A 22920-nucleotide genomic window follows, 5' to 3' on the forward strand; every position below is an offset into this window, starting at 1 on the left:
TAAGGTCCACCGCCTATCCCGAAGCGGCCTAGCGTGGCCGGGCAGAAAGAGGGCCCGCGACGGGAATGGCGCTGAGCCGAGTTGTGACGCTCCCCCGGCCTTCACCTGAAATTGAAACGCAGCACTCCTCGCACTCCTCCCCCCACCGACCCTCTTCACGCACGCCTTGTTCAGCACTTGTGGGCACGTCCCCGTGGTGTTGACTCCATGTGACACTCATCATATGCATCACAGCCCCTCCACTCCAGCCATTCACATCCTCGTCCACCACCGCCAGCTGATCGTCGCGCCCACTTGAATGCGAGCCACCGCCTAACCCCCACCGCACCCTCCCACTCACACCGCTTTCGCAAAGCCTTCCACGCCCTCCCACCATCGTCCTTCGAAATACACCCGATTTTCAGCGCAAGGCGAGAGAAGGTTGCATGGCGAGCGGCTCTGCGCGTCGCGCACCACCCTCTCGGCACTCCACCACCACAACAACCGCTACCTCAAAAAGACGCGGACGCTTCTCAGACAACACAAAGAGCAGTCCGGTTCAAGAGATGGAGCAGATCGCGACCACGGCAGCCGCGAATACCACAACTGATGTCGACGCCGAAGTCGGGGACCACCTCCGCGATGATCGCTCCAGCAGTCTCAGCGACCCCGAAGACCTCCTTGATCAGTCAGAGGGGCCGAACGGCGTCGATAGTGACGCTGTAGAAGGCGAGGAGCTGCCCGCGGCCCCGTTGTCCGAAGTCGATTCCGAGGCAGAGACTGAGAGACTGAGCCAGACACCACAAAAACTGCGAAAGCTTGCAGACAACGTGGGCAGGACGCCGAGCAAGCTCAGCCAAGCTGCATTGGCCGATGACGAAGAGCTCTCCGATCCTCCCTCACCACTCCCTGCTGGAGCGGGAGCAGCTTCCAGTACGAGTACCGTTGCGACAGTTGGTGAGTTTGTGGCTAGCTCTCAGAGAGCCCGCGCCGGCCTGCTCCAATGGATGGCGACTGACATGTGTGCGACAGGTCAAAAGAGGAAGCGATCAGAAACCGCCGATAGCCCATTGACAGAGACCGAGTCAGATCTGGGCGAGTCACCTCGAAAACGCAGCCACGAAATGACCGCCGACGAGCAATTACGCCGCGAGGATGCCATTGAGGACACCGAACCCGCTGAAGAAGCCATTGTCAGCGTGGAACAGGTCCCAATGCTGGAAGAGGCTCATGATACACCGCCCCCACCTACGAAAGGGCCAAAGGGCCGCAAGCCGAAACGCGGCAGAAAGCCGAAAGAGCAAGTTGAAGAGCCAGAGACCGATCAGGCTGAAGATATTGCGGAAGCGGCAGAAGAGGTGAACGAAGAAGACGCGGCGAAAAGTGAAGAGCAGCAAAAAGCGAAAAAGGAAGCGTCAACGCTGTACGAAGGCATCGCGAAGCACTTCCGCAACTTTCAAGAGCAAGTCTATACCGAGCGCGTGGCGACTTTGACCGCGGAGTTGGAGGTCCTTGAGCAGCCAGAATGCTTGCACCCGGACTACCTCCGCCAAGTTGCATGCGTGGACGGCAGGCGGCAAAAACAAATCCGCGAGTCCCACGCGTACTACAATTACAAGCTACAGAGTATCCGCAACACTGTGCTCGGCGAGCGAAGTCAGCTGCACAGCCAATACTTTCAGGAGGTGCGACAGCTACGGGAGGACACATTGTATCGATTGGGAGAAGAGTGGTACGCGATTCAGAAAGAGAGGAGAGAGGCACACCAGTTGGACGACGCCAACCAGTTTGTCTACCTGTACAACCCTAAGAGGGGCGTGCAGTTGAAGCAGCAGGCCAAGTACAATCTGGAAGTGTCCATCCTGGCTGGTGTCGCTCAGCATATTGGCTTTCCTGCTGCTCCGGACATTCTGGGCGTGGACGGAGCAAAGATGGATGATGACTTGCGGGCGATGAAGGTGAGTCTAGCAGAGGTGATGATGACGGCACGCAGCTCAGTTTGGGGCTAATGATGAACCAGATCACCAAACGACAAACTCAGCCTGTCTCGCAGCCTCGACCAATCTTCCTCCCCAATCCCGCGGCATCGAAACATCTCGCAGACAATGACCGACTCGCGCACGAGCAATACCTCGAACAGAATCCGTGGGCGCGGCCCCAAGCGCCGATTTACGCACACGGCACTCCGGGCATCTCGCACACGCCGGACTGGGCCGACAACAACGCCGGCAAGCACATTCGCCAGAATGCGAACCTGGCGATGCAGCAAAACTCGAGTCCCTTCGCCACACCGCTTCCTCAACCAACAGCGACAAACGTAGAGCAGCAGCAGCAACACTTCAGTTCGAGCGTGGGTACGATAGGGGTGAACAGCGACGAAGTCCTCATGCCATCGAGCGTCGTCGCGGCTCCACCCACCGTTGACCGCCTTGCACTCCTACATCAACAGCAGAGCTCACCTCTCTCCGTTCCCAAGACACGGGAAAACGGCGTGATCGGCGATCCCCCAGGTTTTCGCAACATCTCGGGCGTGTCGGGAGTGAGCACCATCGACGCGCCGCAAGATGGCGCAGCGGCGGAGGAGACATCTCCGGATGGGCCCCGGCCTTTTCCTGCCGGTCAAATGCATCGATTCCCTGGAGATGAGAGGAAGGAGGTGTTTGCCGGGGTTGGATTCCGGACATAGCGATGAGGCGACCGGGAGTGGTTGGATGAATCAACGGCTACTTTTCAGCGCGACACGTTGAAGCGTATGAGCGGCTCAGCGACCATTTAGTGTTTTTTGAGGATGTTATTGCGTTTTGACTGCTGAAATGAACATAGCACGACTCGCTTCAATGCAATTATCTTGAGTGAACATGCCTTACCTTGCCTTGATTGCCGTGAGGCGTGCAGTGGCTGCCTGAGGCGCGCGCATGACTCGCGCAGGCTCGCGCCAGGAGGTCGTCGCGTCGAAGCTTTCAGGGTCCTCGAGACAATTGTCCAGATGGAAAAGCTCCCGAGCCTGTTCCCACCACCACACCCGTCGTGAGATCTCGCATTCACGAATCTTCGTTCCCTTTACTTCTGCTTTCAATGCTTGCTTGTTAATCTGCGGCTAATCACCGCGTCTTTCTCGACTCTCCTTTTCCCCTTTACTTAAGTCGCAGAGTCGACTACAGCTCAGCAGAGCCCCCCCTCTCCCCCTCTCCCTCCCTCCCTCCTCGTCCGAAATGTCTTCTCCGGTGGGCAGTGTTCGCCAGCGGACCGTCAAAACGGACAAGAAACGTGCCACGACTCCTGGAGTGGAAGAGCAGGATCTCAATGGCGTTCTCGACGAGTTGAAGAAGGAGGCCAAGAAGACTGCAACCCGAGAATGGGACTACAAGCTCGCCTTCTCCATCATCACCGTTCTCGCTTTCATTACAAGATTCTGGGGCATCAGCCACCCCGATCAGGTGGTCTTTGACGAGGTGCACTTCGGCAAGGTAAGTTTTCGAGATGTTCCCCTCGGACACCCGCATCACTGCTAATACAATCTCCCTAGTTTGCCTCGTACTACCTCCAGCGCACCTACTTTTTCGATGTCCACCCGCCCTTTGGCAAACTCCTCTTTGCCTTTGCCGGCTGGCTCGTGGGCTACGATGGTGCCTTCCTCTTCGAAAATATCGGCGACCACTACATTGCCAACCACGTCCCCTACCTCGCCTACCGCAGCATGCCAGCCATGATGGGAGCCTTGACCGTTTCCGTCGTCTTCTGGATCATGTGGGAGTCCGGGTATAGTCTGCCCGCGTGCGTGGTTGCCGCGTCGCTGGTGCTGCTCGACAATGCGCACATTGGCCAGACGAGGCTGATCCTCCTCGATGCCACGTTGGTGCTGTTCATGGCCTTGAGCGTCCTGTGTTATATCCGCTTCTACAAGCTGCGGCATGCGCCGTTCAGTCGCAAGTGGTGGAAGTGGCTGCTCTTGACCGGCATCAGCATGAGCTGTGTCATCAGCACCAAATACGTTGGCGCCTTCACCTTCTTCTCCATCGGTGTGCCGGTCATGATTGATCTCTGGGACTTGTTGGATATCCGGCGGAAGCAGGGCGCGCTCAGCTTGCCGGATTTCGGAAAGCATCTGGGGGCGCGTGTGCTCGGATTGATCATCGTGCCTTTCTTGATGTACCTCTTCTGGTTCCAGGTGCACTTTGCTATCCTCAACCGAAGTGGACCTGGCGACGACTTCATGACCCCCGACTTCCAAGCAACACTATCGGACAACGTCATGGCAAAGTCAGCGGTCAACATCAACTACTTCGACAACATTGCGATGCGCCACAAGGACACGAAAGTCTACTTGCACTCTCATCCCGATCGCTACCCCCTACGGTATGAAGATGGCCGCATCTCCTCGCAAGGCCAGCAAGTCACCGGATACCCCCACAACGACACCAACAATCTCTGGCAAATCTATCCAGGAGCGGCGGACAGCACAAAAGACTCCACCACGCATGTCAGGAATGGAGAGCTGGTCCGCCTTCGCCATTTCGTCACCGATACCTGGCTCCTCAGCCACGATGTGGCATCGCCATACTACCCGACCAATCAGGAATTCACCACCGTGCCCGAAGATGAGGCCTATGGCAACCGCTGGAACGACACGGTGTTCGAAATCCGCATCGATAACGGGAAACCCGGCCAAATCTTCCAGACCATGGCCTCGCACTTTAAGCTCATCCACCACCCCTCCAAAGTTGCCATGTGGACCCATACCACTCCTCTGCCAGAATGGGCATTCAAGCAAGCCGAGATCAACGGCAACAAAAACTCCCAGCAATCCTCCAACAACTGGTTCGTGGAAGAAATCCCCGGCATCCCCGAGGACTCGCCTCGCCTCATCAAGACGGAGAAGAAAGTCAAGACCATGCCCTTCCTGTCCAAGTACTTGGAGCTGCAGCGCGCCATGTTCCACCACAACAACGCCCTCACCTCCTCCCACCCTTACTCGAGCACCCCCATTTCGTGGCCGTTCCTACTCCGCGGTGTCAGTTTCTGGACGGAGGACGAGACGCACCAGCAAATTTACTTCCTGGGTAATCCCGTGGGCTGGTGGCTGGCAAGCTCCATCTTGGCCGTGTTCGCCGGTATCATAGGCGCGGACCAATTGTCGCTCAGACGCGGCATGGATGCTTTGGACAAACGTGAGTATTCCCGACCCTTCCACATCCCCTCGATATCCACTAACATCATTTTCTAGGCACGCGCTCCCGCCTCTACGACTCCACCGGCTTCTTCTTCCTCCTCTGGGCCGCGCACTACATCCCCTTCTTCATCATGGGCCGCCAGCTCTTCCTACACCACTACCTGCCCGCACATCTCGCCTCCGCCCTCGTCGCCGGCGCGGTAGTCGAGTTCATCTTCAACATCGAGCCCTCGGAAGTCGCCAACCGCCAGCCCATCCGCGACGGCTTGGGCGGCTCCAAGCGCCCGATCCGCGAGCGCCTCGTTGGCCAGAGTTTGCGCGCGACGTGGTTTGCTGCGGCTGTGATTGTGCTCGGCTTGGCGGCTGCTTTTGTCTTTTTCGCCCCGTTGACGTATGGGCAGCCGGGGTTGAGTATTGAGCAGGTGAATGCGAGGAAGTGGTTGAATTATGATTTGCATTTTGCTAAGTAGATTGCGGGATGATGGGGGAGGGGGTTGGAAGTAGAGATAGGGGGTGAGATGTAGTAGAGAAGGGGTGGGTGGATCGAGGGAAAGGTGGCTGAGGAATCAATTGCATTGCTAAGTATACGCCAACTACAACATTCAGAAACGCACGCTGAGAAGAGTTGGTTCATGGTAGTACGCGTGGGTGGAAAGATATCACGTGCGTGGCGGTGCTCGCGCTCACCTTGTTCGTTCCATTTCACTTCTGACTTCCCTTCACTTCTTCCCTTCGCTTCCTAGCCGTCACCTTCTTCTTACCTCACTGCCCCCGTCTACTTCAAAAGTGATCGCACGACATTTCATTTCCCCTTGATTTCTCCCCTTCTTCATAAAGCCTGCCTTCTGTTCGATCCCCGGCTTCTAAGGCTTCGCCTCATCGCCTACATCATGGCATCACAAGGCTTTCCCCAGTTCAGCGACGGTGACGTGGAGATCTCCCTGGGCGGTCGGCATGACGCAAAACTCGTCCTGCACAGCTACGTCCTAGCGCTACACTCATCGTGGTTCAAGGCCAGCCTGAGTGACCGCTGGAACCACGAGAATGACTTACGGCTAGTCGGAGAGAAGCAGCGCTGGTTCTATGGTATGCCACATGTCGACAGTGGATTGTTTGTTACGCTAGACCTCCGCTGACGCATGCACAGTGCTGCAATTCGACAAGGGAACCGACTTCGCGATGCTAGCGCGCAAGCCGGATAGCGAATCGATTGCGATACCTTCGGGAGAAGTTCTCGAGGTCGAAGCAGTGCGTGAGCAAGACGCACGCCAAACATTACGCGTTTGTGATCAGTACGAGATGGTAGAGGCTCATCAAGACCTTTTCTGCGCTCTCTACCACGCGCCGCTATCCTTTGAAGACTGGCCAATCTCTGCCGCACACTCTCGCCATGTGAACCTCGCTCGACTAGGGAAGATGTACAGATGTGAAGCGGTGGTCAGCCTCCACATCGCAAGGCTTCTTGGTCGCTGCCAGGATGATATCTTGACTGCCTGCATACGGGAGCCGGATGAACAGCTCTCACTGGCGTACGAGGCGAAGTCAGCTTGGATCTTCAAAGAGGCTGCGACCAACCTCGTCGGACGTAGCGATGCTTCCTACAAGACGCTACGCAAGGGAGTACAGGAGGCGCAGGTTGGAGAGCTCTTAGACCGCAAGCGAGCAGATTTTGTCGCGGCGCTCAAGGCCTGCGAACACAAGATGTTTTGCATCCTGCCACGTCAGAACGGGGGCCCGATGTCCTACACAGCCGTGAGCTTCTTCCGATTCTGGCTCTCCGAAAAGATCAGCAATGACGGCCGCGGCAGCGGGCTTCAACCCGGATACGCCAATCTCTACCACACAATCCGACTCAATAAAGTCACCCTGTCAACGCTGACCAAGGAAAAAGTCGGTCAGAAGTATGTCGACGGGATTCTAGGCGTCTTGGAAGAGCAGGACGTGACAGAGTTGGAGATTCAACTCAGCTTGGTGGTGTCTGAGGCCGCGAAGATTCTTCAGTCAATCCTCAACGACACCCGGCGGCGAAACAAGGGGAAGAAGGACGAGTTTCGCGCCCTCACATTCATCGAAATCGCAGACGAGGAGTTGCCGTGGTCGACGCCCTGATATGAGGGATGGGGTGGCGCGCAGTTGAGGTCAGAGAAGCTCCATAGAACAGAAGTTCCTGAGCAAAACGGAGGATGGAGGCTTTGACGACCAAGTGGAAAGGGAGAGGGCGGTTCGTGAAGAAGAACAATTTCATTGCTAATGATACCCTCGATTGACTGAACGGACAAGATTGCGAATTAGACTCGAGATCGAAACAAGATAGATCACTGAGTCCAACTTATTTACTTCTTCTCCATCTTGTCTCCACCATTGACGAACCTGCCAAATCGTTTATTCAACTTAATTCTGCTGAGGGGGAGCAGCAGGAGCAGCCACAGGTTGTGGTTGGGGCGCCCACGGCAGCTCATGATCCTCGATCTTCATGAACTTCAACGGCTCCGCCGGCGCGTTCGCCGCCTGCTCAAACTCAGGGAAATCTTCAAATCTACCACCACGCAGGGTAGCGTCCTTCATGATCTCCGCCACCACCGCGGTGGCACGATCAAAGAGCTCGTTGATATGCGGCCTCAGCAGATCGTCGACCACAGGCAGGTTGGACTGCGCGATGAAGTCCTGGATTTCGATGGAGAAGGGTTGATTGGGGTCCGGTGACACCCACTTACGGTGATGCAGAAAATGGTAGATGCTTGCGTAGCGCCCCAAGAGACCGGAACCCTCGCCCCGGGCTAAACGGCGAGTCAGCCAGTCCTGGTAGAAATTCCGGGCATAGGTGCAGTTGGCGCAGGTGAAGTTCATGGGTTGAAGACCCCTCAGCGCCAACTCGATTTTCAGTAGCTTTGCCACGAACTGCAGGCGCTTGTTGTACACCCAGGGCGTCAGCTGTGGGGCATCCCAATGGGTGACATACGGGAAGCCGTTGAAATCCGTGTTGTTAAGGCTGATGAGGACCGTGGCCGCTTCTTTGAACACCCAGTCGATCTTGAGCGAGTAGGCGAAGCACATCAGCTCCGCCGATTGGCGAGCACAGTCTTCGAGGACTTCGGCGCGGTGGTCGAGAAGGTGTCTCTCGATGGAATGCCGGATGAGATCTTCGCTGCCGTACAGCCTGGCCACCTGATACGTCATCAGCAGCTGGCTCCGGGCGATGCAGCGGTCGGCGCTGTACTCAGGCATAACGTGGTACAGCACTTGGAAGAAGCGGTCGTGGGCGGCGGCAGAGCTAAGTCGCGTGAGATGCACTTGCTCTTCGAACGTGCACACCCAGGGGATGTCTTCAGGCGGGATGTCTTGCACCGTCATCATCTCCGTGCCTTCTTTGGCGTCGTCTTTGGAAACGAGAAATCCGACCTCGTCGAAGCTGTTGTGGTCGACGGCGTTCTCGAAGCGGAGTTCTACAAAAGATGTCAGCATATGTTTGGAGTGACCAAGAAGGGAACAGGAAATCACTTGCCGTAGACTGTTCCGGGCTGCTCGTTGGCCTCTCCATCCATATTTGTCTCCTTTGCGTTCCAGCGTGAGGAGTACGCAATCTGGAAGAAGTCAGAGTGGCTTGTCAGTGTGGTGCTGTGGAGGACGTAATATAGGGCACCTGTGATGAAACGGATCTCAACGTCACCCTCTGGGAAGCAGGGGAAGTTCTTGACGGGAGGCATAGCGTCGAGAAAGGCAGTTGTTCACGTAGATCGAATGGTTATGAAGAGCAAAGACTTTGGTGAGGACTGCAGCTGAGCCCGTCATATATACCCAGTATTGAGCGATTCGCCTTTGTTTCAGAGGGTGAAGGGCATTGTCAACACCATCAACGAAAACAAAGAACCTGGGTTGGAAACGAAATGATCGGCTTGGGACAATGTTTGAACAATGCCTTCCTTTCTTTGTCGCGAATTGGCATGATGGGGATAGGGAATATAAAGGGGTAAGGAAGAGGATATAACGGCAATGTACAGCGAAGGAAGAAGAAAGGCAAAGAGAGGATGAAGGAAGGGTAAAGAGAAGGTAGAGGGAAAGCCAAGAGATCGTGGAGGGAGCGTGAAGCCAAAGCAAAGGCTCCGCGAGTCGGGCTTCGATTGTCTCATCACCTTGGGTCCAGGCAGCTGAACCCTCAAACGAGGTGACGTATAGATGGGAGGCGTGAAGGGAGAAACAGGATTTCTGGTGGTGAGCACGCCATGCGCAGGGCATGTCTTGATTTTGACTATGGAGGAAGACGTTACAGCCATAGACCTCCTCCCGGCTCATAACGCGCCCCAACCCGAAGTTCCATCATCATCTCCGCCAGCGCTTACTTGAGGGGAATGAAACGGGAAGAGTGCGTAGCACCAATACCCGGGCGACCGTGCTTGACAGGCTTGCTGCAGAGGTTGTTAGCAGTGTCCTCCCACGCCATCTCATCCTCAGCAACACGTACTAAGAAATGCTGAACTCGGCCAAGTAGTGTCCAACCATCTCAGGCTTGACCTCCACCTGGTTGAACTCCTTGCCAGAGTACACACCGACCACACTGCCAATCATCTCCGGCACGATGATCATGTCGCGCAAATGTGTCTTAACGAGGTCCGGCTTCTCGTTCGGCTTGGCCTCCTGCTTGGCTTTGCGCAGCTTCTTGATCAGGCCCATGGGCTTGCGCTTGAGACCGCGGTTGAATCGGCGGCGCGCGCGGGCGTGCACGACATCGCGGAGTTGCTCGGAGCTGAGGTCGAGGAGCCTATGGATGAGGAAAGGACACGGTCAATGGTGTTGCCCAATGGATGGGTGGAGGAGGTATGGTGTGCGCAAACTCACTCATCGAGATCGATGCCACGGTAGGAGAACTTGCGGAACGCTCTCTTTCTCTTCAACTCTGTTCATTCAAAATGTGATCAGCCGATATCCCATCTTCCAGCGCCCCTTCGTGGCCTTTCGGCACCACAGGGTTTTCAACCAGGCGGAGTTTGCGTACCGGCTGCCTCTTCGGCGTTCTATGCACCGTCAGTAAATCGCCATAGCTTCGAAAGCAGGTGTTAGTGACTCACGTATTCTGCGTCCGCCATGTTGGTGATGGATGTGTGATGTTGTGGATGGAAGTCAAATGTCAATCTGAGATCTGAGGTTGAGTGTGGGCTGTGGAATTTCAACGCCAAGAATTTGAGCCGCATCCACACAGTCACGTGACTCTGATGATCTTCCAAAGCGCATATGTGCATGAATACGAATGATGACACGACAGAGACGAGTTGAAGGCAATGGCGGTTACATCTGACCCATTTTGAATCATTTTGAATATCACAGCCGACGTGCGATGCTGGCAGAGTCTGATTTAGCTCCAATTGTTGATCACGAAAGCATCGCGCAACTCTCTGTAGACACAATTTTTGCTTGGAATTGGATTCATTCGGGTGGTTCCTATCAAAACAGCATGCGATACGCTGAATATCACGTCACAACTGCGACGACCCTCCGATGAAGTGTGCCGAGCTGCCCTGCATGCGCCTTCAAGTCAATCCTCCCCGTCTCGCGAACCGCAAAGCGTGTGCGCATCTAGTCGAAGAGACCGAAGCCCATGTCCTCGTCCGACTCCTCCTTCTCCTCTTCCTTCTCCTCCTCCTTTGCAGCAGCAGCATCACCACCCGCAGCAGCAGCCGGGGCGGCGGCACCACCAGCAGCAGCGGCGCCACCAGACGGAACGGATGCGAGCTTGGTTTGACCCTCTTGGATCAACTGAAGATAAATGTTTTAGCACGGAATCCTCACGTGTTGCTCGTTGCGACCGGCGCTCTCATACCTCGTTGATGTCCTTGCCTTCGAGCTCCTTGAGGAGAGATTCGAGACGCTCCTCATCGGGCTCAACACCGACGGCGCCGAGGACTTCCTTGATGTCTGCGGCAGAGGGAGAGCTGTTGCCACCCAGGCCGAGGAGGAGGTATGCTGCGAGATGCTTCATGTTGAAGGCTGTTTGAACCCGTTAGCTGCGTGGTTCTACAGACTGCTGCTCGGGTTTCGAGGTGTCCGTACTTTTGATTCTGGTTGTGGGTGAAGTGAAGTGATTCGAGAGAACGAGAGACTCAATCAATTTAAGCGCTAGAGTTGTAGCGCAGACTGAGACTTCGGGTTCTTGTGCTTGTCGATGGGTGTTCGAGATTCTCGAATTCGGGTGTGGAATTTCACGAGGTCGAAGTTCGTAGTGCTGCCGCCAAGAGTTGCGGCCTCGCGCTAAGCCAAATCCGGCAGCTTCTTCAGGCGCATCCGCGAGCGGGCGGTTCGGCATCCTCTATACTTCATCTCCAGTTGTAGTGAATACGGTCCGACCGACGAACATCAAAGATCGCCGGTCGGGCTGATACCTTTTTCAACATCAATTCGACTCCTATTCTCGATGGCATGATCTGAGAACGCGGCGCGTGCTACACCAGCACAACCAACGCGGCCCTGATTCACGATGTCGGTGCGTTGATGTCGCGGACTCCATGTGATGATGTTCTGCACGTGCTCACCAATCATGACCAGACTCTCAGTTCTATTCTGTCCTCCATCGGAGGCCCGACTCAGCAGACCGCGAAACCGCCAAATGCCAGCCAACCTCGACCCGCCTCACAACCACCCGCAAGCCTGGTGAACGGGAAGGTACAAACGGCGAACAATGCAGCGGCAGGTATCAAGAGAAAGGTGGACAGTACAGCATCGCAGCCAGCATATAAAACAGCAAAAGTCGAGGGCACAGGCGGCACGAACACCCCTGGCGCGCAACCGTCTGCTTCCCGATTTCAGCTGAGCGGCAAATCTGCCGTGCCTCAGAGCAACGGTGGGCTCGCGAAACCATCAGTTGTCAGTGCTACAAGGCAGGTCAATCCGAAAGGAGTCGCGCCCAGGCAGATTCCTACTTCAGCAACCAGCCAAGCGCCGCCCGGAGGTAGCAATCAAATACCGCAGAAGCGAGGCTACGCCTCCGTGTTGGAGAAGGCAAAAGCAGCGCAGATGGCGGCTCAAAGTGCCGGAGCAGCGACCATTAAGCACAGACCGGCGGAGAAGTTGACGAAGCGGCAGAGAAGACAGCGGGAGGAGGAAGCACGGGCTCAACAAAGAGCGAACAAAGTAGCGGCTCGAAATGGCACGTCGAGCAGCGCTCAGGCCCTACAGAAGAAACCGCAAGACACGAGCGTCAAAGGCAATATACCCAGAGCGCCGGCCCCCCTGTCCTACAAAGGCACTGCGCGCGCCTCCAATCCAGCCGAAAAGAAGACTCGCGGCCAACCGCAAGACAAGTACGGCGGCTACGCGAGCTGGTCGGATCTTGACGAGGCAGAGGACGACGAGGAAGAGCAGTACGATTCGGACGCGTCATCAGACATGGAGGGTGGGTTCAACGATGTGGAGGAGGAGGAGATGTTGGCTCTGCGGGCTGCTCGAAAGGAGGACCAAGCGATGTTGGAGGAGGAGGAGAGGCATAAGAGAGAGAAGCTGGAGAGGAAGAGGAAGTTGGAGGCACTGAGCAAGAACGCTGCTTCCGCCAAGAAGAGGTTCTGAGAGGGGGGTGAGTCGTTGCCCAATCGTTTGGCTTGGTAGTGTTGGGCGTGTTGCATTGGTGTGAGCGTTCGCTGACATTTGTACTGCCTGCTTGTGTTCTTGCTGTACTTTATAGCGAAAGCATGTCTCCTTACTACGACCGCGCTGCAACATGCTGCTGACAGGCCATCGATGTCTCGTCCAATGAACATACGCCACGAGGCTGGCACGCAAGTCGCCCAAAGCGGAAGTTACGAAGCTTCCACTTCATCACATGCATGCACCTCATCACCCACATCCTTGCACGTTCTACACTCGCTACCCAATTTGATACCCTGACAAAGATTGCCTGCGGTGTAGGTTTCCCACATGCGAACTCGCGGCTACAGCCACTAGACTATGCGCGGGAGCGCGAATGGAGAGAGGGAGGCGTAGGGGACGCGCCTCCTGCTTCGCCCGCAAGCCATCATTGCTTGGTCACTTGGTGGCTTGGTTGCATGGCTTGCTCACTGATCAGGGCGAGTCATGTCTACCTCGAATCCATCATCCTTGTCGATTTGGTCCTCTGCAGATCAATGCTTCCCGTCTCTGGGGTTTCGACAGGATGTGCGAGCCTTCGTTCCGGTACGTTGCTAGGAGATGTGGCATTCGGAACCGTGAAGTGCTTATCATCAGTGCTATATTTTGCGTCGCAACAGCTTCGCCATTCATTTAATCCATCTTCAGAGTTGGGCATTTGTTTGGGCCGATTTTATTACATTCTGCAGCGTCAGCCGTGCCGACGCGTTAGAGTTTCCAACGGCGTGGCGTCTTGCTTAAGCGGCCCGCGTTCACGACAGCTGCTTGGATTCAGACTTCACGTCAACAAAACACAACAAGCCGCGAATGCTATGCCCGCAGCGATGCTCTGGTCACCGTTCTGGTCATCTATCCTTCGATTTGGTAATGCTACAAATGTAGCATTATGGACGCCAGGATGGAGCCTTTCTACACCACACTCCATTGGATTGATACATGATGAATGCCTTCCAGTCGCGGGCAGGATTCTTTCATATCTAAGCGACTTAGCTCAGCGCAACGGTCGATACAACCCTTGCATCCGCTGGAAAACCGTTCATGCCGCAACTGCAACGGTGGTGGAAGCCACATGACGCATGTAACTCAGCCGAAACACCGCCTTTGGTGCTCTTTGGTGAAAGCTTCATCCAACCGCTATTCTTGGTATCCTGATATTACCGTTGGCCTCCCAATCTCACGTGTCGATCGTCCATCCCTGCCATGTGTATATGCGTGGCACTGGTTTCGAGGGAGCCGGACAGATGTCGTTCGCAGCAATCTCGCTTGCAAATCGTCCGCTGACAGAGAACAGGCTCAACAAGCACAAACAACAAGCACAACAAGCCTTGTCAGCGGTCTCACAAGCATATAAAGGCTTAGAAGAAAGGCAATTCCTCTTGGCCATCGGCATCCATTTCCACTTCCATTCAGTCGTTACCACCCCCTCTTCTCCAAAGACAAGCCCCGAGCAAAGCTCTTCCTCCCTCATTCCAAGATGCAGTTCTTCACCCTCGCCCTCCTCGCAGGCATTGCCTCGGCCAATGTCATTGAGAGAGCCGCTGGCACCCCACCAGTGTGCAAGAGAGTCACCAAGTCCTGCGACGACGCCCAGCTCTTCCACGCCACCAAGTACTGCTCCAACTACTTGGCCATCGCCGATGCCACCTCCACCCACACATACACGGTATGCAAAGCACCCTATCCACTCTCAGCCAACGGTCTGCAAGTGGCATCCCACTAACATCCCGACAGATCACCAAGGGCCCGACCATCGCCCCCACCAGCTGCAGCGCAACCTGGAGCGGCACCGGCACCTGGGACGACCCGCACCACACCCAGCACCCCCACCCGTTCAAGCGTCAGAACATCGACGTCGTCGATGAGCCGCTCTGCTTCGGCAAGGCTGGCGGCGCGGCTTCCATCAGCAAGTCCTGCCACTGCATTGACATCCCCACGTCGACGCACATCATCAGCACCACTGTCACTGTCCGCGACTCCAAGGCCACGGCGACTTGCGACCCGGGCCACTGGTAGATTTGAGAGGGGAGTTCGTCGGTTGAACTGGCTGTTCGGTCGTCGACTCTGTACGCTATCTGATGGGGTGATTGTGATGGGTGGCGCTTGAAGTCTTCTTTTATCGCGGCCTGATGACTGCAGGGCGATCCGATTATTACTGGCATAGCATCTTCTAATCTACACGCTCGTCGGACTTGCCGCTAACTGCCGTTCCCACTCCATTCCTTCGTCTTACAATGCCCACTTCAGCAACATCACGACCCTTCCCGCCACCGAATGCCCCAGTCCCCCTTTGCAAAACTCGGCTCTACCACCTTCCCATCCACAACCGCCTCACATTTCCGCCGCGTCTCATTGTCCGAGGAAGAAGGCAAACCAAAGACAACGGCCCGTCGAGCTGCACCCCTGATAACTTCTCGCACATTCGCCCGCTCCTGACCTTCGCGCTGCGGGTGTGTCGCCGCCGGCTGATCAAGCCGAACACCACCGTCTTCCGTATCGTCCTGGATCGAATCGTCATTCTCATCATCGTCAATGTTGTAAGTCCTGGCGGGTATGTTCTCGGCGACGATGTGCACGTCGCCATTCGTGCGTCGAGCCAGCACAGCCTGCTCGAGCTCGCTCATACGCACGAGATGGACCGAGTCATCCCCTCCCAACAAACCCAGCAAAACCGACTCGATTAGGGCGTCAAAGTTGCCGCTGTTGCTGTCGTTGCTGCTATTGCCATCACTCCGCCGGACAGCCGGTTTGTTGCGCTTGCATTTGTCCGAGCAGTATTTGACTTGTGTCAGGCTTGTATTCGCATTGCGGATTTTGCGACTACCTGGCTCATTAAAATGATGATTTGTCAGTAGTGGTAGTCATCTCGCGAGCGATCCCGCTCGTCTGGAGGGGACGAGATACCTATGAGTCTGCCGCACGTGATGCAGTACTGGACGTTTTCGTCTGGGTGGAGGTATCGAGGTGCGGGTGCGGCTTGCCCTCTTTTGGGCCGGTTTGACATTAAATGTGCAAGTGATCTGGGAGCATGGGATTGTGAGATTTTAACGTTGTAATAATATGGAGGCCAGGGTGGTGTAGACTTGAGTGCGCAAAAGCTCAGCCGCGTCATTGATACTTTACAGTAAGAGCGAGAGGGCGACAAATCGAAACGTAACGCGCACGGCACAAAGGACACATATCAGAGTGTCTATCATCATAGTATCATTAACCTCATTACCATCACACCTTAACGATGCTGCTGCTGCTTCGAGCCCTTCCTCGTCGACATAGGATGCTCACTAATCGATCCCTGTCTCGCAGCCCCCGACGCAATGCCACTGTCCCTCTTAGTACCAGTCTGCGGAGCCAAAGGATCCTGCCAGGGATTATAAGGCGCCATGACCGCAAACTCTCGCCCGCGCGGCTGGCCATATGCAAACGTCGTGCCGGGCCACTTGCGCTGCACGTCGTGCATCCGATCCAGCGCTTCGCCCACAATGTGGTACTTCTCCCAGTTGATGTGAGGCATGCGCACGACATTCTGCGGGCCGGGGATGCGGTCGAAGGGCGCCTGCTTTTCCCCTCTGCCGTCGTCATCTTGCTGCTCGTTATCTTCCCCGTCTCCATCGTCCTCGTCATCGTCGCTGTTTGAGTCCAGCAGAGCCCGCAAGTCGCCCAGACTCAGCTTCTCCTCTTTCAACCTCCCCGCAACGAGCTCAGACTTGAAGAAGTCGGGATCCTCCAATGCGCGTCTGCGAATCCCATCCAGCGTCTTGATGTCCTCTTGCGCCTTCCTTCTCTGAAACTGCAATGTAGAGATTGCCGCTCTGAGTGCTATCGCATCCGTTGAATCATCGCTGGAAAAAGGTAGTGGGTGGTTTCGTGGCATCGAGTTGGGACCTGCGCCGTTGCTGAGCCCATTTTGGGCCGGCAAAGGGTAAGGCGCTGGGAAGGCGGGCTCGGTCTTGGGCGTGAGAGGACTGAATGGAGGCGCGGTCGGTGATGCGTCTCCCGCTCCTGCAGCGGAGCTGCTGCCGTCGGCGTTGTTTGCCGTGGTTGCGGTGCTTGTGGTGGAAGAGGATTGTGGTCGGAAGACTGCGCGGATTCGAGATCAAGCGTGTTACGGTAGTGTGTTTGCTGGTCGCAAGAATGTCACGTTGACTTGTTTGTCATTCCGAGTCGACGTTCGTGGGTGATGTTTGCGAAGAACGGGGTATGCCAAACTGGAAGTCTTATTTGAATGCGGTCTTGGAAGTTCTGGATGACTGAGGGTCCGGATGACGCAACGCCACTCACGTGACCCAGGTCACGCTACACTTGAGCAGACATTCGATTAGCATTTCAATCAGGACTCGTAAAATCTGACTCAAGCCATACGGCGATGTGAGAGAGGTGTTTGACATCCACTCGCCAACTTCACCCTGCCATGTCAGTAACACAAGGTAGGAGGCGCAGAAACTGGACATATACAGGCTTTCTACACCAGTTACGCCGTCCCATAGAAAACCCTACGCTCGGACGAAACACCGCTATGTAATGAAAAAAGGATCGCTGCGTCAATATCATTTCGCATGTCCATTACCCGTCCCGTTCGTCTTCGATCCCTTCTCGCCCCTGAACTTTGTGACTTCCTTCTCGACGCTCTGATCCAGCCGCGACTTCAGCTCGGGTCGGTACCCGAAAGCGAAGAGGATCTCCATCCAGACGAAGAATGGCGCGAGGAAGATAGCCTGCACCAAGTTGTCGACGAGTGCAGGAGCACGCCCTTCGAAAATGCCGTGGCCGATGAATTGGGCAATCCAGGAGGCGATGTGGATGCCGATTGCGATGTAGTTCGCCTTCATCCCGTAGGCGCTCGTCAAGTGATTGCCGTATGCCGTCCCTGCCAACAGCAAAGGAGCCAGCATCCCGCCCGCTACCGGTTCCATGAGCACGTAGAGGGTCGAGTAAACTACACAGGCCATTGTGCCCAGGTTGGCAGGCAGATTAGGAATGGTCATCCATGGTGGCAGTGGAATTGCCGGCGAGTTCGTTGCCTATTGAAGTGTCAGTGTCATGCGTCATGTCTTCCACTCCGGAGAGCTCTGTTCCCTTACAAGCATGAACCCGGTCATCAGTAAAATGGGCACACAGGTGATATGTATGCCAATGTTGACCTGTCGTGGCGAGCTGATCAGCTGATGTTGAAATTAAGCTGACCCTCGTCTGGCCATACCGGGTCATGGTGGTATGATCCATACTAGATGGTTTGGTTAGCCAAAACATCTTCGCGGATCCACGTCTGACAAGAAGGTGCATACGAATACTAGCTGTTTCTCCAGATTAAGAGCCATGTTATCGGCGTGTCGGCATCGGCCGGAGTTTCGGCAATACGAGGGCGAGAGACACGAAGGGGAGGATGGAGACGACAATGAAGGCAGATGCTGGATGATGGCCTGCCGTCATTCCATCAGGCGTCGCTATCCCCCAACGTCAGAGCAGAAGATGTCAGATATCGCGAGAGCTCTCAACAAGACTCCGAGAAACAGTCGGGCGGCGGAGACTTCCGGGACCATCCATCTACGCACGGACCGCCTTCTTGGCGCCTGGGAAGCTCGGTTTTGCTTCTCCTCGTTGACAGCAACAGCCCCCATCACCACTCTCCTCTCCTTTCAGCGCCCTCATTGTCCGCTGTGGAAGCGATATCATCTCACTCCATTCGCTTCCCGCCCTCGTCACCATGTTCAGCAGAGCGCTTCGGACGGGTTCCCGTCTGGCTGTCGCCAGCTCGCGGACAGCCCAGGTCCAGGTACGAATCTTCACCCATACCCGGCGCCCCCCAGGAAGCCCAGGAAGCTATCATCATCCCGGAAGCATCTCCAATGGGCTCAATGGCACCATATAATGCTGTTGAGACTGTATTGAAGATGTTTTCGAGCTGTTGCTACCTTCCTGGCGCGGTGCGCATCGGCCGCACGGAGAAAGTTTGAGCTGACCACCCGTATCCACAACAGCAACGAGTAGCCCCCGCCGTATCCAACTCCATCAAACGCACCTATGCCGCCGATGCAAAGGCCTCGCCCACCGAGGTCTCCTCCATCCTCGAGCAGAGAATCCGCGGTGTGCAAGAGGAGGCTGGCCTGGCCGAGACTGGCCGTGTCCTTTCCGTCGGGTATGAGCAGAAACATCAGGGCAAAAGCATGGACTCGGTGACTGACAACGGCATACAGTGACGGTATCGCCCGTGTCCACGGCATGAACAATGTCCAGGCTGAGGAGCTCGTCGAGTATGTACCACACGCATCAATGCGGGATTTGTCTAGGTGCTGACACCATCAAAGGTTTGCTTCCGGCGTCAAGGGCATGTGCATGAACCTCGAAGCCGGCCAAGTCGGTGTGGTGCTTTTCGGTTCCGATAGATTGGTCAAGGAAGGCGAGACTGTCAAGCGTACCGGAGAGATTGTGAGTTCTCATGCTTTTGTGCACATACCGGGTGCCATGCTAATCCAACCCAAGGTCGATGTTCCCGTCGGTGAGGCTCTTCTCGGCCGTGTCGTCGACGCCCTCGGCAACCCCATCGATGGCAAGGGGCCCATCAAGACGACCGAGAAGTTCCGTGCGCAGCGCAAGGCCCCTGGCATCTTGCCCCGCAAGTCCGTGAACCAGCCCGTCCAGACTGGCCTCAAGTCCATCGACGCCATGGTGCCCATTGGCCGTGGACAGCGTGAGCTGATTATCGGCGATCGTCAAACCGGCAAGACCGCCGTCGCCCTCGATGCCATCCTCAACCAGAACCGATGGAACAAGGGCAGCGACGAGACCCAGAAGCTTTACTGCATCTACGTCGCCGTTGGACAGAAGCGTTCGACCGTCGCTCAGCTCGTCAAGACTCTTGAGGAGAACGATGCCATGAAGTACTGCATCATTGTCGCCGCCACTGCCTCCGAAGCTGGTGAGATACAACCCTTGAATTGCCCTTCCATTGTTTCCCATGCTGACTCATCACGTGATTTTAGCTCCCCTTCAAGTAAGATACTAAGCACGGCACCTCTCTCTCTCTTGTGCCAAACACTGACCGAAATGAACAGTACATCGCGCCCTTCACTGCTTGCTCTATGGGTAAGAGATCGTCCCCGTTGCTCCGGCGCAACAACTCCATCGCCACACGCGGTAACAATGGCTGACATCGTCTACTAGGCGAATGGTTCCGTGACAACAAGAAGCACGCCCTGATTGTCTACGACGATCTGTCCAAGCAGGCCGTCGCTTACCGTCAAATGTCGCTGCTGCTCCGTCGTCCCCCTGGGCGTGAGGCCTACCCCGGAGAGTATGTGCAGTCTTGGCATGGCCTTGAGAGACTCCCGCTAACCAGCCTACAGCGTGTTCTACCTCCACTCCCGTCTGCTCGAGCGTGCGGCCAAGATGAACAACGACTGGGGCGCTGGATCCCTCACCGCTCTCCCCATCATCGAGACCCAGGGTGGTGACGTGTCTGCGTACATTCCCACTAACGTCATTTCCATCACCGACGGCCAGATCTTCTTGGAATCCGAACTCTTCTACAAGGGTATCCGCCCGGCCATCAACGTCGGTCTTTCCGTGTCTCGTGTCGGCTCTGCCGCGCAGCTCAAGTCGATGAAGCAAGTCGCTGGATCCCTGAAGCTCTTCTTGGCCCAGTACCGTGAAGTGGCTGCCTTTGCCCAGTTCGGTTCCGACTTGGATGCCGCGACCAAGCAGACGCTGAACCGTGGTGAGCGTCTCACCGAGCTGCTCAAGCAGAAGCAGTACAACCCCATGGCCGTCAGCGAGATGGTGCCCCTGATCTACGCCGGTGTCAACGGCCACCTCGACAGCGTGCCCGTCGACAAGATTGTGCAGTGGGAGCAGGACTTTGTCCAGCACCTCAAGTCGAACGAGCAGAGCTTGTTGGAGCAGATTGACAAGGAGGGCAAGATCAGCGACGAGTTGGAGAAGAAGCTCAAGGAGACCGTGCAGAAGTTCACCAAGAACTTCACTTCCTAGATGCGGACAGCGGTTTAGGGGATGTCCAGGTGGGGGAAGAAGTTGTGTATAGTACAAAAGAAGAAGATTGGGTGCGTACTTGAGGCTGGAAGCTTCTGCTTTCGGCATCCAAGGGCATCTGTCTGGAGGAGAGTGAGGAGGCAGGTTTAGAAGCTTGTAGATCCGTGGGTACTTGTTTCCCTTTGTTGCTCCCATGTCCACGTCTTGGTTCTGTCGGCCGTACAACGAACGCCAACCGTGAATACGAACGAAGTCAGCTGAGCGGCTGAAATGAATGGACTCCCTCGGTAGCTCGGTGGCAAGGCTAGACAACGGACGGCGAGGAGTGTGCCCTAGATTTCTCGGGGCTCCAAGGGCAGACATCATGTGGCTGCTTACCTGCTTACCTGCATTTCCTCCCGTCTTACCCTTGAAGTGAACTAATAAGAAATGGAGGGATGTTTGAAGCACTGATATCCTCTTTCGGCTTGGGTTTGACTGACACCTCTCCTATCTTTGCTTCTTCTGACTGCCCGCCGGCCTTTCTCTCCATCACCTCATTCACTGTCGACCCGGGCGAGATCCGTCATTGCGGGCAGCCACCATGCAGCAAATATAGCCTGGAACCACGGCTTACCTCATTCACGCTGTCAGCGAGGAGGGGCTGCAACAAGTGAACACCGTCAGTTCTCACCTCCGCCGTCTCCAACGCCGCAACCACCGCCGCTCAACATGCCTCCTCGGTTCATGGAACGCATCGGCCGGCAAAGCGATACGCTCAAAGCTGTCTTCGGCGAGCCCCAGACCGAGCCGCCTCCCTACGCGTCTGCCCGCTCCTCCGTCGCCTCCTCCGGCCGCTCCTCCGTCTCCTCGGCCGCACACCTCTCCACTCCGCCGCGATTGGGCTATGCACAGAATCACCACCTACCCAGCCTGGCCGTTCCCCGGGGCTCCCTCGTCCTCGTCACGGGCGCGAACAGCTTCCAAGGAATGCACATCGTCGCCCAACTCCTTGAGAATGGCTACTTGGTTCGCGGAACGGTGCGAGACAGCAGCAAGGCTGCGTGGACGACTAAGTTCTTTACAGACCGATACGGCGGCGCGCGATACTCTGCTATCGTCGTGCCGGACATGGCGGTGCAGGGAGCGTTCGACACGGCCATACGGGACTGCGCTGGTGTCATCCACGTCGCTTCCGTGACCGACTTATCCCCCGATCCCAATCTCGTCGTCACGCCTACCATTGCCGGCGCGCTGAATGCTCTCGAAGCTGCGGCGCGGGAGCCGAGGGTGGTGAGATTTGTCTACACCAGCTCCGTTGCTGCTTCCATTTCCCATGCTCGTGGCGAGAGGTATGAGATCTCGAGTCATACGTGGAATATGACGGATTTCAATGTTGCGTGGGCTGCGCCGCCGTATGAGCGGGAGAGGGCGCTCTCTGTGCGGGGGAGTGCGAAGATGCAGACCGAGGCGGCGATATGGAGGTGGTGAGTTCTCAGGATCGTGTTGAGAGTGTCCGAGGCCGTCCACTGATGGCAAATTCTTCTCACAGGCATGAGGTCAACAAACCAACCTTTGTGCTCAATACGGGTATGTGCCGTTCTCGTTGACCTCTGTGAAAGACAGCTGGCTAACTGGCAGATCTCAGTCCTCCCCGACGTCCTCTGGGGCGAGGTCCTCGACCCTAAGAACCAAACACACCCCCTTTCCATCGAGATTCTCCAAGCAATCTACAACAACGCCATTCCCCCCGCATACCCACCTTGTACGCGACCCGCGCCCAAACGTCCCATCTCCCTAGTCCAACCCAGCTAACCAAACCTCCGTAACATCACACAGCCCACTTCGTCGACGTTCAAGACTCTGCGACCCTCCACCTCGCCGCCCTTCTGCTCCCCGACGTGCAAAGCCAGCGCATCTTCGCCGTCGCCGCCGCGTGGAACATGCACTCGCTCATCCGAACTATGCGTACACTTTTCCCGTATCGCAAACTCGAGCGTGATGTGCCCGAAGGGGGCGTGGATCGCACGGTGTTCCGCGAGGCGGGCAAGGCGGAGGCGCTGTTGAGGAAGATGGGGGCCAAGGGGTGGATGGGGATGGAGAGGAGTGTGGAGAGGACTTGTGTGGCGTTTCGGTGAGGATGATGGATTGAGTACTGCTTACATTCTTGGTTTTCCGCGATGATACCCAGTGATTGCTATGAG

General features: G+C 56.1%; 14 protein-coding genes across 14 annotated transcripts; 8 read left to right on the forward strand and 6 right to left on the reverse strand.

Moving 5' to 3' along the window:
- The first annotated feature begins 105 nt into the window (after positions 1-105).
- On the forward strand, positions 106-2836 carry BDY17DRAFT_300750 (Sds3-like-domain-containing protein). Its single transcript, XM_033734118.1, has 2 exons — positions 106-1937; positions 2000-2836. Exons 1-2 carry the CDS (start codon positions 426-428, stop codon positions 2663-2665), a joined length of 2178 nt encoding a protein of 725 aa, XP_033587706.1. The 5' UTR covers positions 106-425; the 3' UTR covers positions 2666-2836.
- Positions 2837-3191: 355 nt separating this feature from the next.
- On the forward strand, positions 3192-5619 carry BDY17DRAFT_325854 (dolichyl-phosphate-mannose--protein mannosyltransferase; the record flags this gene model as incomplete). Its single annotated transcript, XM_033737417.1, has 3 exons — positions 3192-3446; positions 3506-5147; positions 5204-5619. 3 exons carry the CDS (start codon positions 3192-3194, stop codon positions 5617-5619), a joined length of 2313 nt encoding a protein of 770 aa, XP_033587707.1.
- A 420-nt stretch (positions 5620-6039) lies between these two features.
- On the forward strand, positions 6040-7258 carry BDY17DRAFT_325855 (uncharacterized protein; the record flags this gene model as incomplete). Its single annotated transcript, XM_033737418.1, has 2 exons — positions 6040-6235; positions 6297-7258. The coding sequence occupies 2 exons, from the start codon at positions 6040-6042 to the stop codon at positions 7256-7258; spliced, it is 1158 nt and encodes a 385-aa protein (XP_033587708.1).
- A 204-nt stretch (positions 7259-7462) lies between these two features.
- BDY17DRAFT_300755 (uncharacterized protein) lies at positions 7463-9170 on the reverse strand. Its single transcript, XM_033734119.1, has 2 exons — positions 8652-9170; positions 7463-8592 (listed from the first exon to the last, which is right to left on the reverse strand). Exons 1-2 carry the CDS (start codon positions 8851-8853, stop codon positions 7541-7543), a joined length of 1254 nt encoding a protein of 417 aa, XP_033587709.1. The 5' UTR covers positions 8854-9170; the 3' UTR covers positions 7463-7540.
- A 132-nt stretch (positions 9171-9302) lies between these two features.
- On the reverse strand, positions 9303-10278 carry BDY17DRAFT_300758 (ribosomal protein S19-domain-containing protein). The gene is made up of 5 exons (XM_033734120.1): positions 10213-10278; positions 10140-10158; positions 9983-10040; positions 9609-9905; positions 9303-9552 (listed from the first exon to the last, which is right to left on the reverse strand). Exons 1-5 carry the CDS (start codon positions 10228-10230, stop codon positions 9483-9485), a joined length of 462 nt encoding a protein of 153 aa, XP_033587710.1. The 5' UTR covers positions 10231-10278; the 3' UTR covers positions 9303-9482.
- A 439-nt stretch (positions 10279-10717) lies between these two features.
- On the reverse strand, positions 10718-11321 carry BDY17DRAFT_347565 (60s acidic ribosomal protein-domain-containing protein; the record flags this gene model as incomplete). Its single annotated transcript, XM_033738128.1, has 3 exons — positions 11192-11321; positions 10962-11128; positions 10718-10897 (listed from the first exon to the last, which is right to left on the reverse strand). Exons 2-3 carry the CDS (start codon positions 11118-11120, stop codon positions 10718-10720), a joined length of 339 nt encoding a protein of 112 aa, XP_033587711.1. The 5' UTR covers positions 11121-11128; positions 11192-11321.
- Positions 11322-11615: 294 nt separating this feature from the next.
- BDY17DRAFT_325858 (uncharacterized protein) lies at positions 11616-12700 on the forward strand (the record flags this gene model as incomplete). Its single annotated transcript, XM_033737419.1, has 2 exons — positions 11616-11621; positions 11684-12700. The coding sequence occupies 2 exons, from the start codon at positions 11616-11618 to the stop codon at positions 12698-12700; spliced, it is 1023 nt and encodes a 340-aa protein (XP_033587712.1).
- Positions 12701-12829: 129 nt separating this feature from the next.
- Positions 12830-14031, forward strand: BDY17DRAFT_183346 (uncharacterized protein). Its single transcript, XM_033729932.1, has one exon. It carries the CDS (start codon positions 12958-12960, stop codon positions 13828-13830), a length of 873 nt encoding a protein of 290 aa, XP_033587713.1. The 5' UTR covers positions 12830-12957; the 3' UTR covers positions 13831-14031.
- Positions 13547-14957, forward strand: BDY17DRAFT_347567 (uncharacterized protein). The gene is made up of 2 exons (XM_033738129.1): positions 13547-14420; positions 14489-14957. Exons 1-2 carry the CDS (start codon positions 13966-13968, stop codon positions 14859-14861), a joined length of 828 nt encoding a protein of 275 aa, XP_033587714.1. The 5' UTR covers positions 13547-13965; the 3' UTR covers positions 14862-14957.
- On the reverse strand, positions 14889-16064 carry BDY17DRAFT_183339 (uncharacterized protein). The gene is made up of 2 exons (XM_033729931.1): positions 15659-16064; positions 14889-15578 (listed from the first exon to the last, which is right to left on the reverse strand). Exons 1-2 carry the CDS (start codon positions 15864-15866, stop codon positions 15007-15009), a joined length of 780 nt encoding a protein of 259 aa, XP_033587715.1. The 5' UTR covers positions 15867-16064; the 3' UTR covers positions 14889-15006.
- BDY17DRAFT_183392 (uncharacterized protein) lies at positions 15682-16757 on the reverse strand. Its single transcript, XM_033729933.1, has one exon. The coding sequence runs from the start codon at positions 16623-16625 to the stop codon at positions 15984-15986; it is 642 nt and encodes a 213-aa protein (XP_033587716.1). The 5' UTR covers positions 16626-16757; the 3' UTR covers positions 15682-15983.
- A 299-nt stretch (positions 16758-17056) lies between these two features.
- BDY17DRAFT_300769 (uncharacterized protein) lies at positions 17057-18275 on the reverse strand. The gene is made up of 4 exons (XM_033734121.1): positions 18037-18275; positions 17952-17975; positions 17833-17892; positions 17057-17772 (listed from the first exon to the last, which is right to left on the reverse strand). The coding sequence occupies exons 1-4, from the start codon at positions 18067-18069 to the stop codon at positions 17299-17301; spliced, it is 591 nt and encodes a 196-aa protein (XP_033587717.1). The 5' UTR covers positions 18070-18275; the 3' UTR covers positions 17057-17298.
- Positions 18276-18455: 180 nt separating this feature from the next.
- BDY17DRAFT_311915 (ATP synthase-like protein subunit alpha) lies at positions 18456-20737 on the forward strand (the record flags this gene model as incomplete). Its single annotated transcript, XM_033735586.1, has 9 exons — positions 18456-18524; positions 18730-18887; positions 18946-19002; positions 19057-19177; positions 19232-19667; positions 19732-19742; positions 19804-19834; positions 19913-20042; positions 20095-20737. 9 exons carry the CDS (start codon positions 18456-18458, stop codon positions 20735-20737), a joined length of 1656 nt encoding a protein of 551 aa, XP_033587718.1.
- A 726-nt stretch (positions 20738-21463) lies between these two features.
- BDY17DRAFT_254247 (flavonol reductase) lies at positions 21464-22854 on the forward strand (the record flags this gene model as incomplete). The annotated part of the gene is made up of 4 exons (XM_033731416.1): positions 21464-22203; positions 22269-22306; positions 22365-22481; positions 22556-22854. The coding sequence occupies 4 exons, from the start codon at positions 21464-21466 to the stop codon at positions 22852-22854; spliced, it is 1194 nt and encodes a 397-aa protein (XP_033587719.1).
- Between the last annotated feature and the right edge of the window lie 66 nt (positions 22855-22920).

Source organism: Neohortaea acidophila (genome assembly GCF_010093505.1).
Source record: "Neohortaea acidophila strain CBS 113389 unplaced genomic scaffold BDY17scaffold_8, whole genome shotgun sequence".
NCBI classification, from domain to species: domain Eukaryota; kingdom Fungi; phylum Ascomycota; class Dothideomycetes; order Mycosphaerellales; family Teratosphaeriaceae; genus Neohortaea; species Neohortaea acidophila.

What these genes read in the sequence shown, in the direction of transcription:
- BDY17DRAFT_300769 (XM_033734121.1), bottom strand. Translation starts at nt 18,069, where the DNA reads ATGGCTCTTAATCTGGAGAAACAGCTAGTATTC. An exon ending in TGGAGAAACAGCTAGTATTC is followed by an intron (nt 17,976 to 18,036) that starts GTATGCACCTTC and finishes CAAACCATCTAG; the next exon opens with TATGGATCATACCACCATGA. An exon ending in TGATGACCGGGTTCATGCTT is followed by an intron (nt 17,773 to 17,832) that starts GTAAGGGAACAG and finishes ACACTTCAATAG; the next exon opens with GCAACGAACTCGCCGGCAAT.
- BDY17DRAFT_300755 (XM_033734119.1), bottom strand. Translation starts at nt 8,853, where the DNA reads ATGCCTCCCGTCAAGAACTTCCCCTGCTTCCCAGAGGGTGACGTTGAG. An exon ending in GCAGCCCGGAACAGTCTACG is followed by an intron (nt 8,593 to 8,651) that starts GCAAGTGATTTC and finishes CATCTTTTGTAG; the next exon opens with AACTCCGCTTCGAGAACGCC.
- BDY17DRAFT_300750 (XM_033734118.1), top strand. Translation starts at nt 426, where the DNA reads ATGGCGAGCGGCTCTGCGCGTCGCGCACCACCCTCTCGGCACTCCACC. An exon ending in ATGACTTGCGGGCGATGAAG is followed by an intron (nt 1,938 to 1,999) that starts GTGAGTCTAGCA and finishes ATGATGAACCAG; the next exon opens with ATCACCAAACGACAAACTCA.
- BDY17DRAFT_300758 (XM_033734120.1), bottom strand. An exon ending in CGTGGCATCGATCTCGATGA is followed by an intron (nt 9,906 to 9,982) that starts GTGAGTTTGCGC and finishes CCTCATCCATAG; the next exon opens with GCTCCTCGACCTCAGCTCCG. An exon ending in GCCGAGTTCAGCATTTCTTA is followed by an intron (nt 9,553 to 9,608) that starts GTACGTGTTGCT and finishes CAACCTCTGCAG; the next exon opens with CAAGCCTGTCAAGCACGGTC.
- BDY17DRAFT_347567 (XM_033738129.1), top strand. Translation starts at nt 13,966, where the DNA reads ATGCGTGGCACTGGTTTCGAGGGAGCCGGACAGATGTCGTTCGCAGCA. An exon ending in CCTCCACCCACACATACACG is followed by an intron (nt 14,421 to 14,488) that starts GTATGCAAAGCA and finishes ACATCCCGACAG; the next exon opens with ATCACCAAGGGCCCGACCAT.
- BDY17DRAFT_183339 (XM_033729931.1), bottom strand. Translation starts at nt 15,866, where the DNA reads ATGACGCGGCTGAGCTTTTGCGCACTCAAGTCTACACCACCCTGGCCT. An exon ending in CACGTGCGGCAGACTCATAG is followed by an intron (nt 15,579 to 15,658) that starts GTATCTCGTCCC and finishes TTAATGAGCCAG; the next exon opens with GTAGTCGCAAAATCCGCAAT.
- BDY17DRAFT_183392 (XM_033729933.1), bottom strand. Translation starts at nt 16,625, where the DNA reads ATGCCACGAAACCACCCACTACCTTTTTCCAGCGATGATTCAACGGAT.
- BDY17DRAFT_183346 (XM_033729932.1), top strand. Translation starts at nt 12,958, where the DNA reads ATGCACCTCATCACCCACATCCTTGCACGTTCTACACTCGCTACCCAA.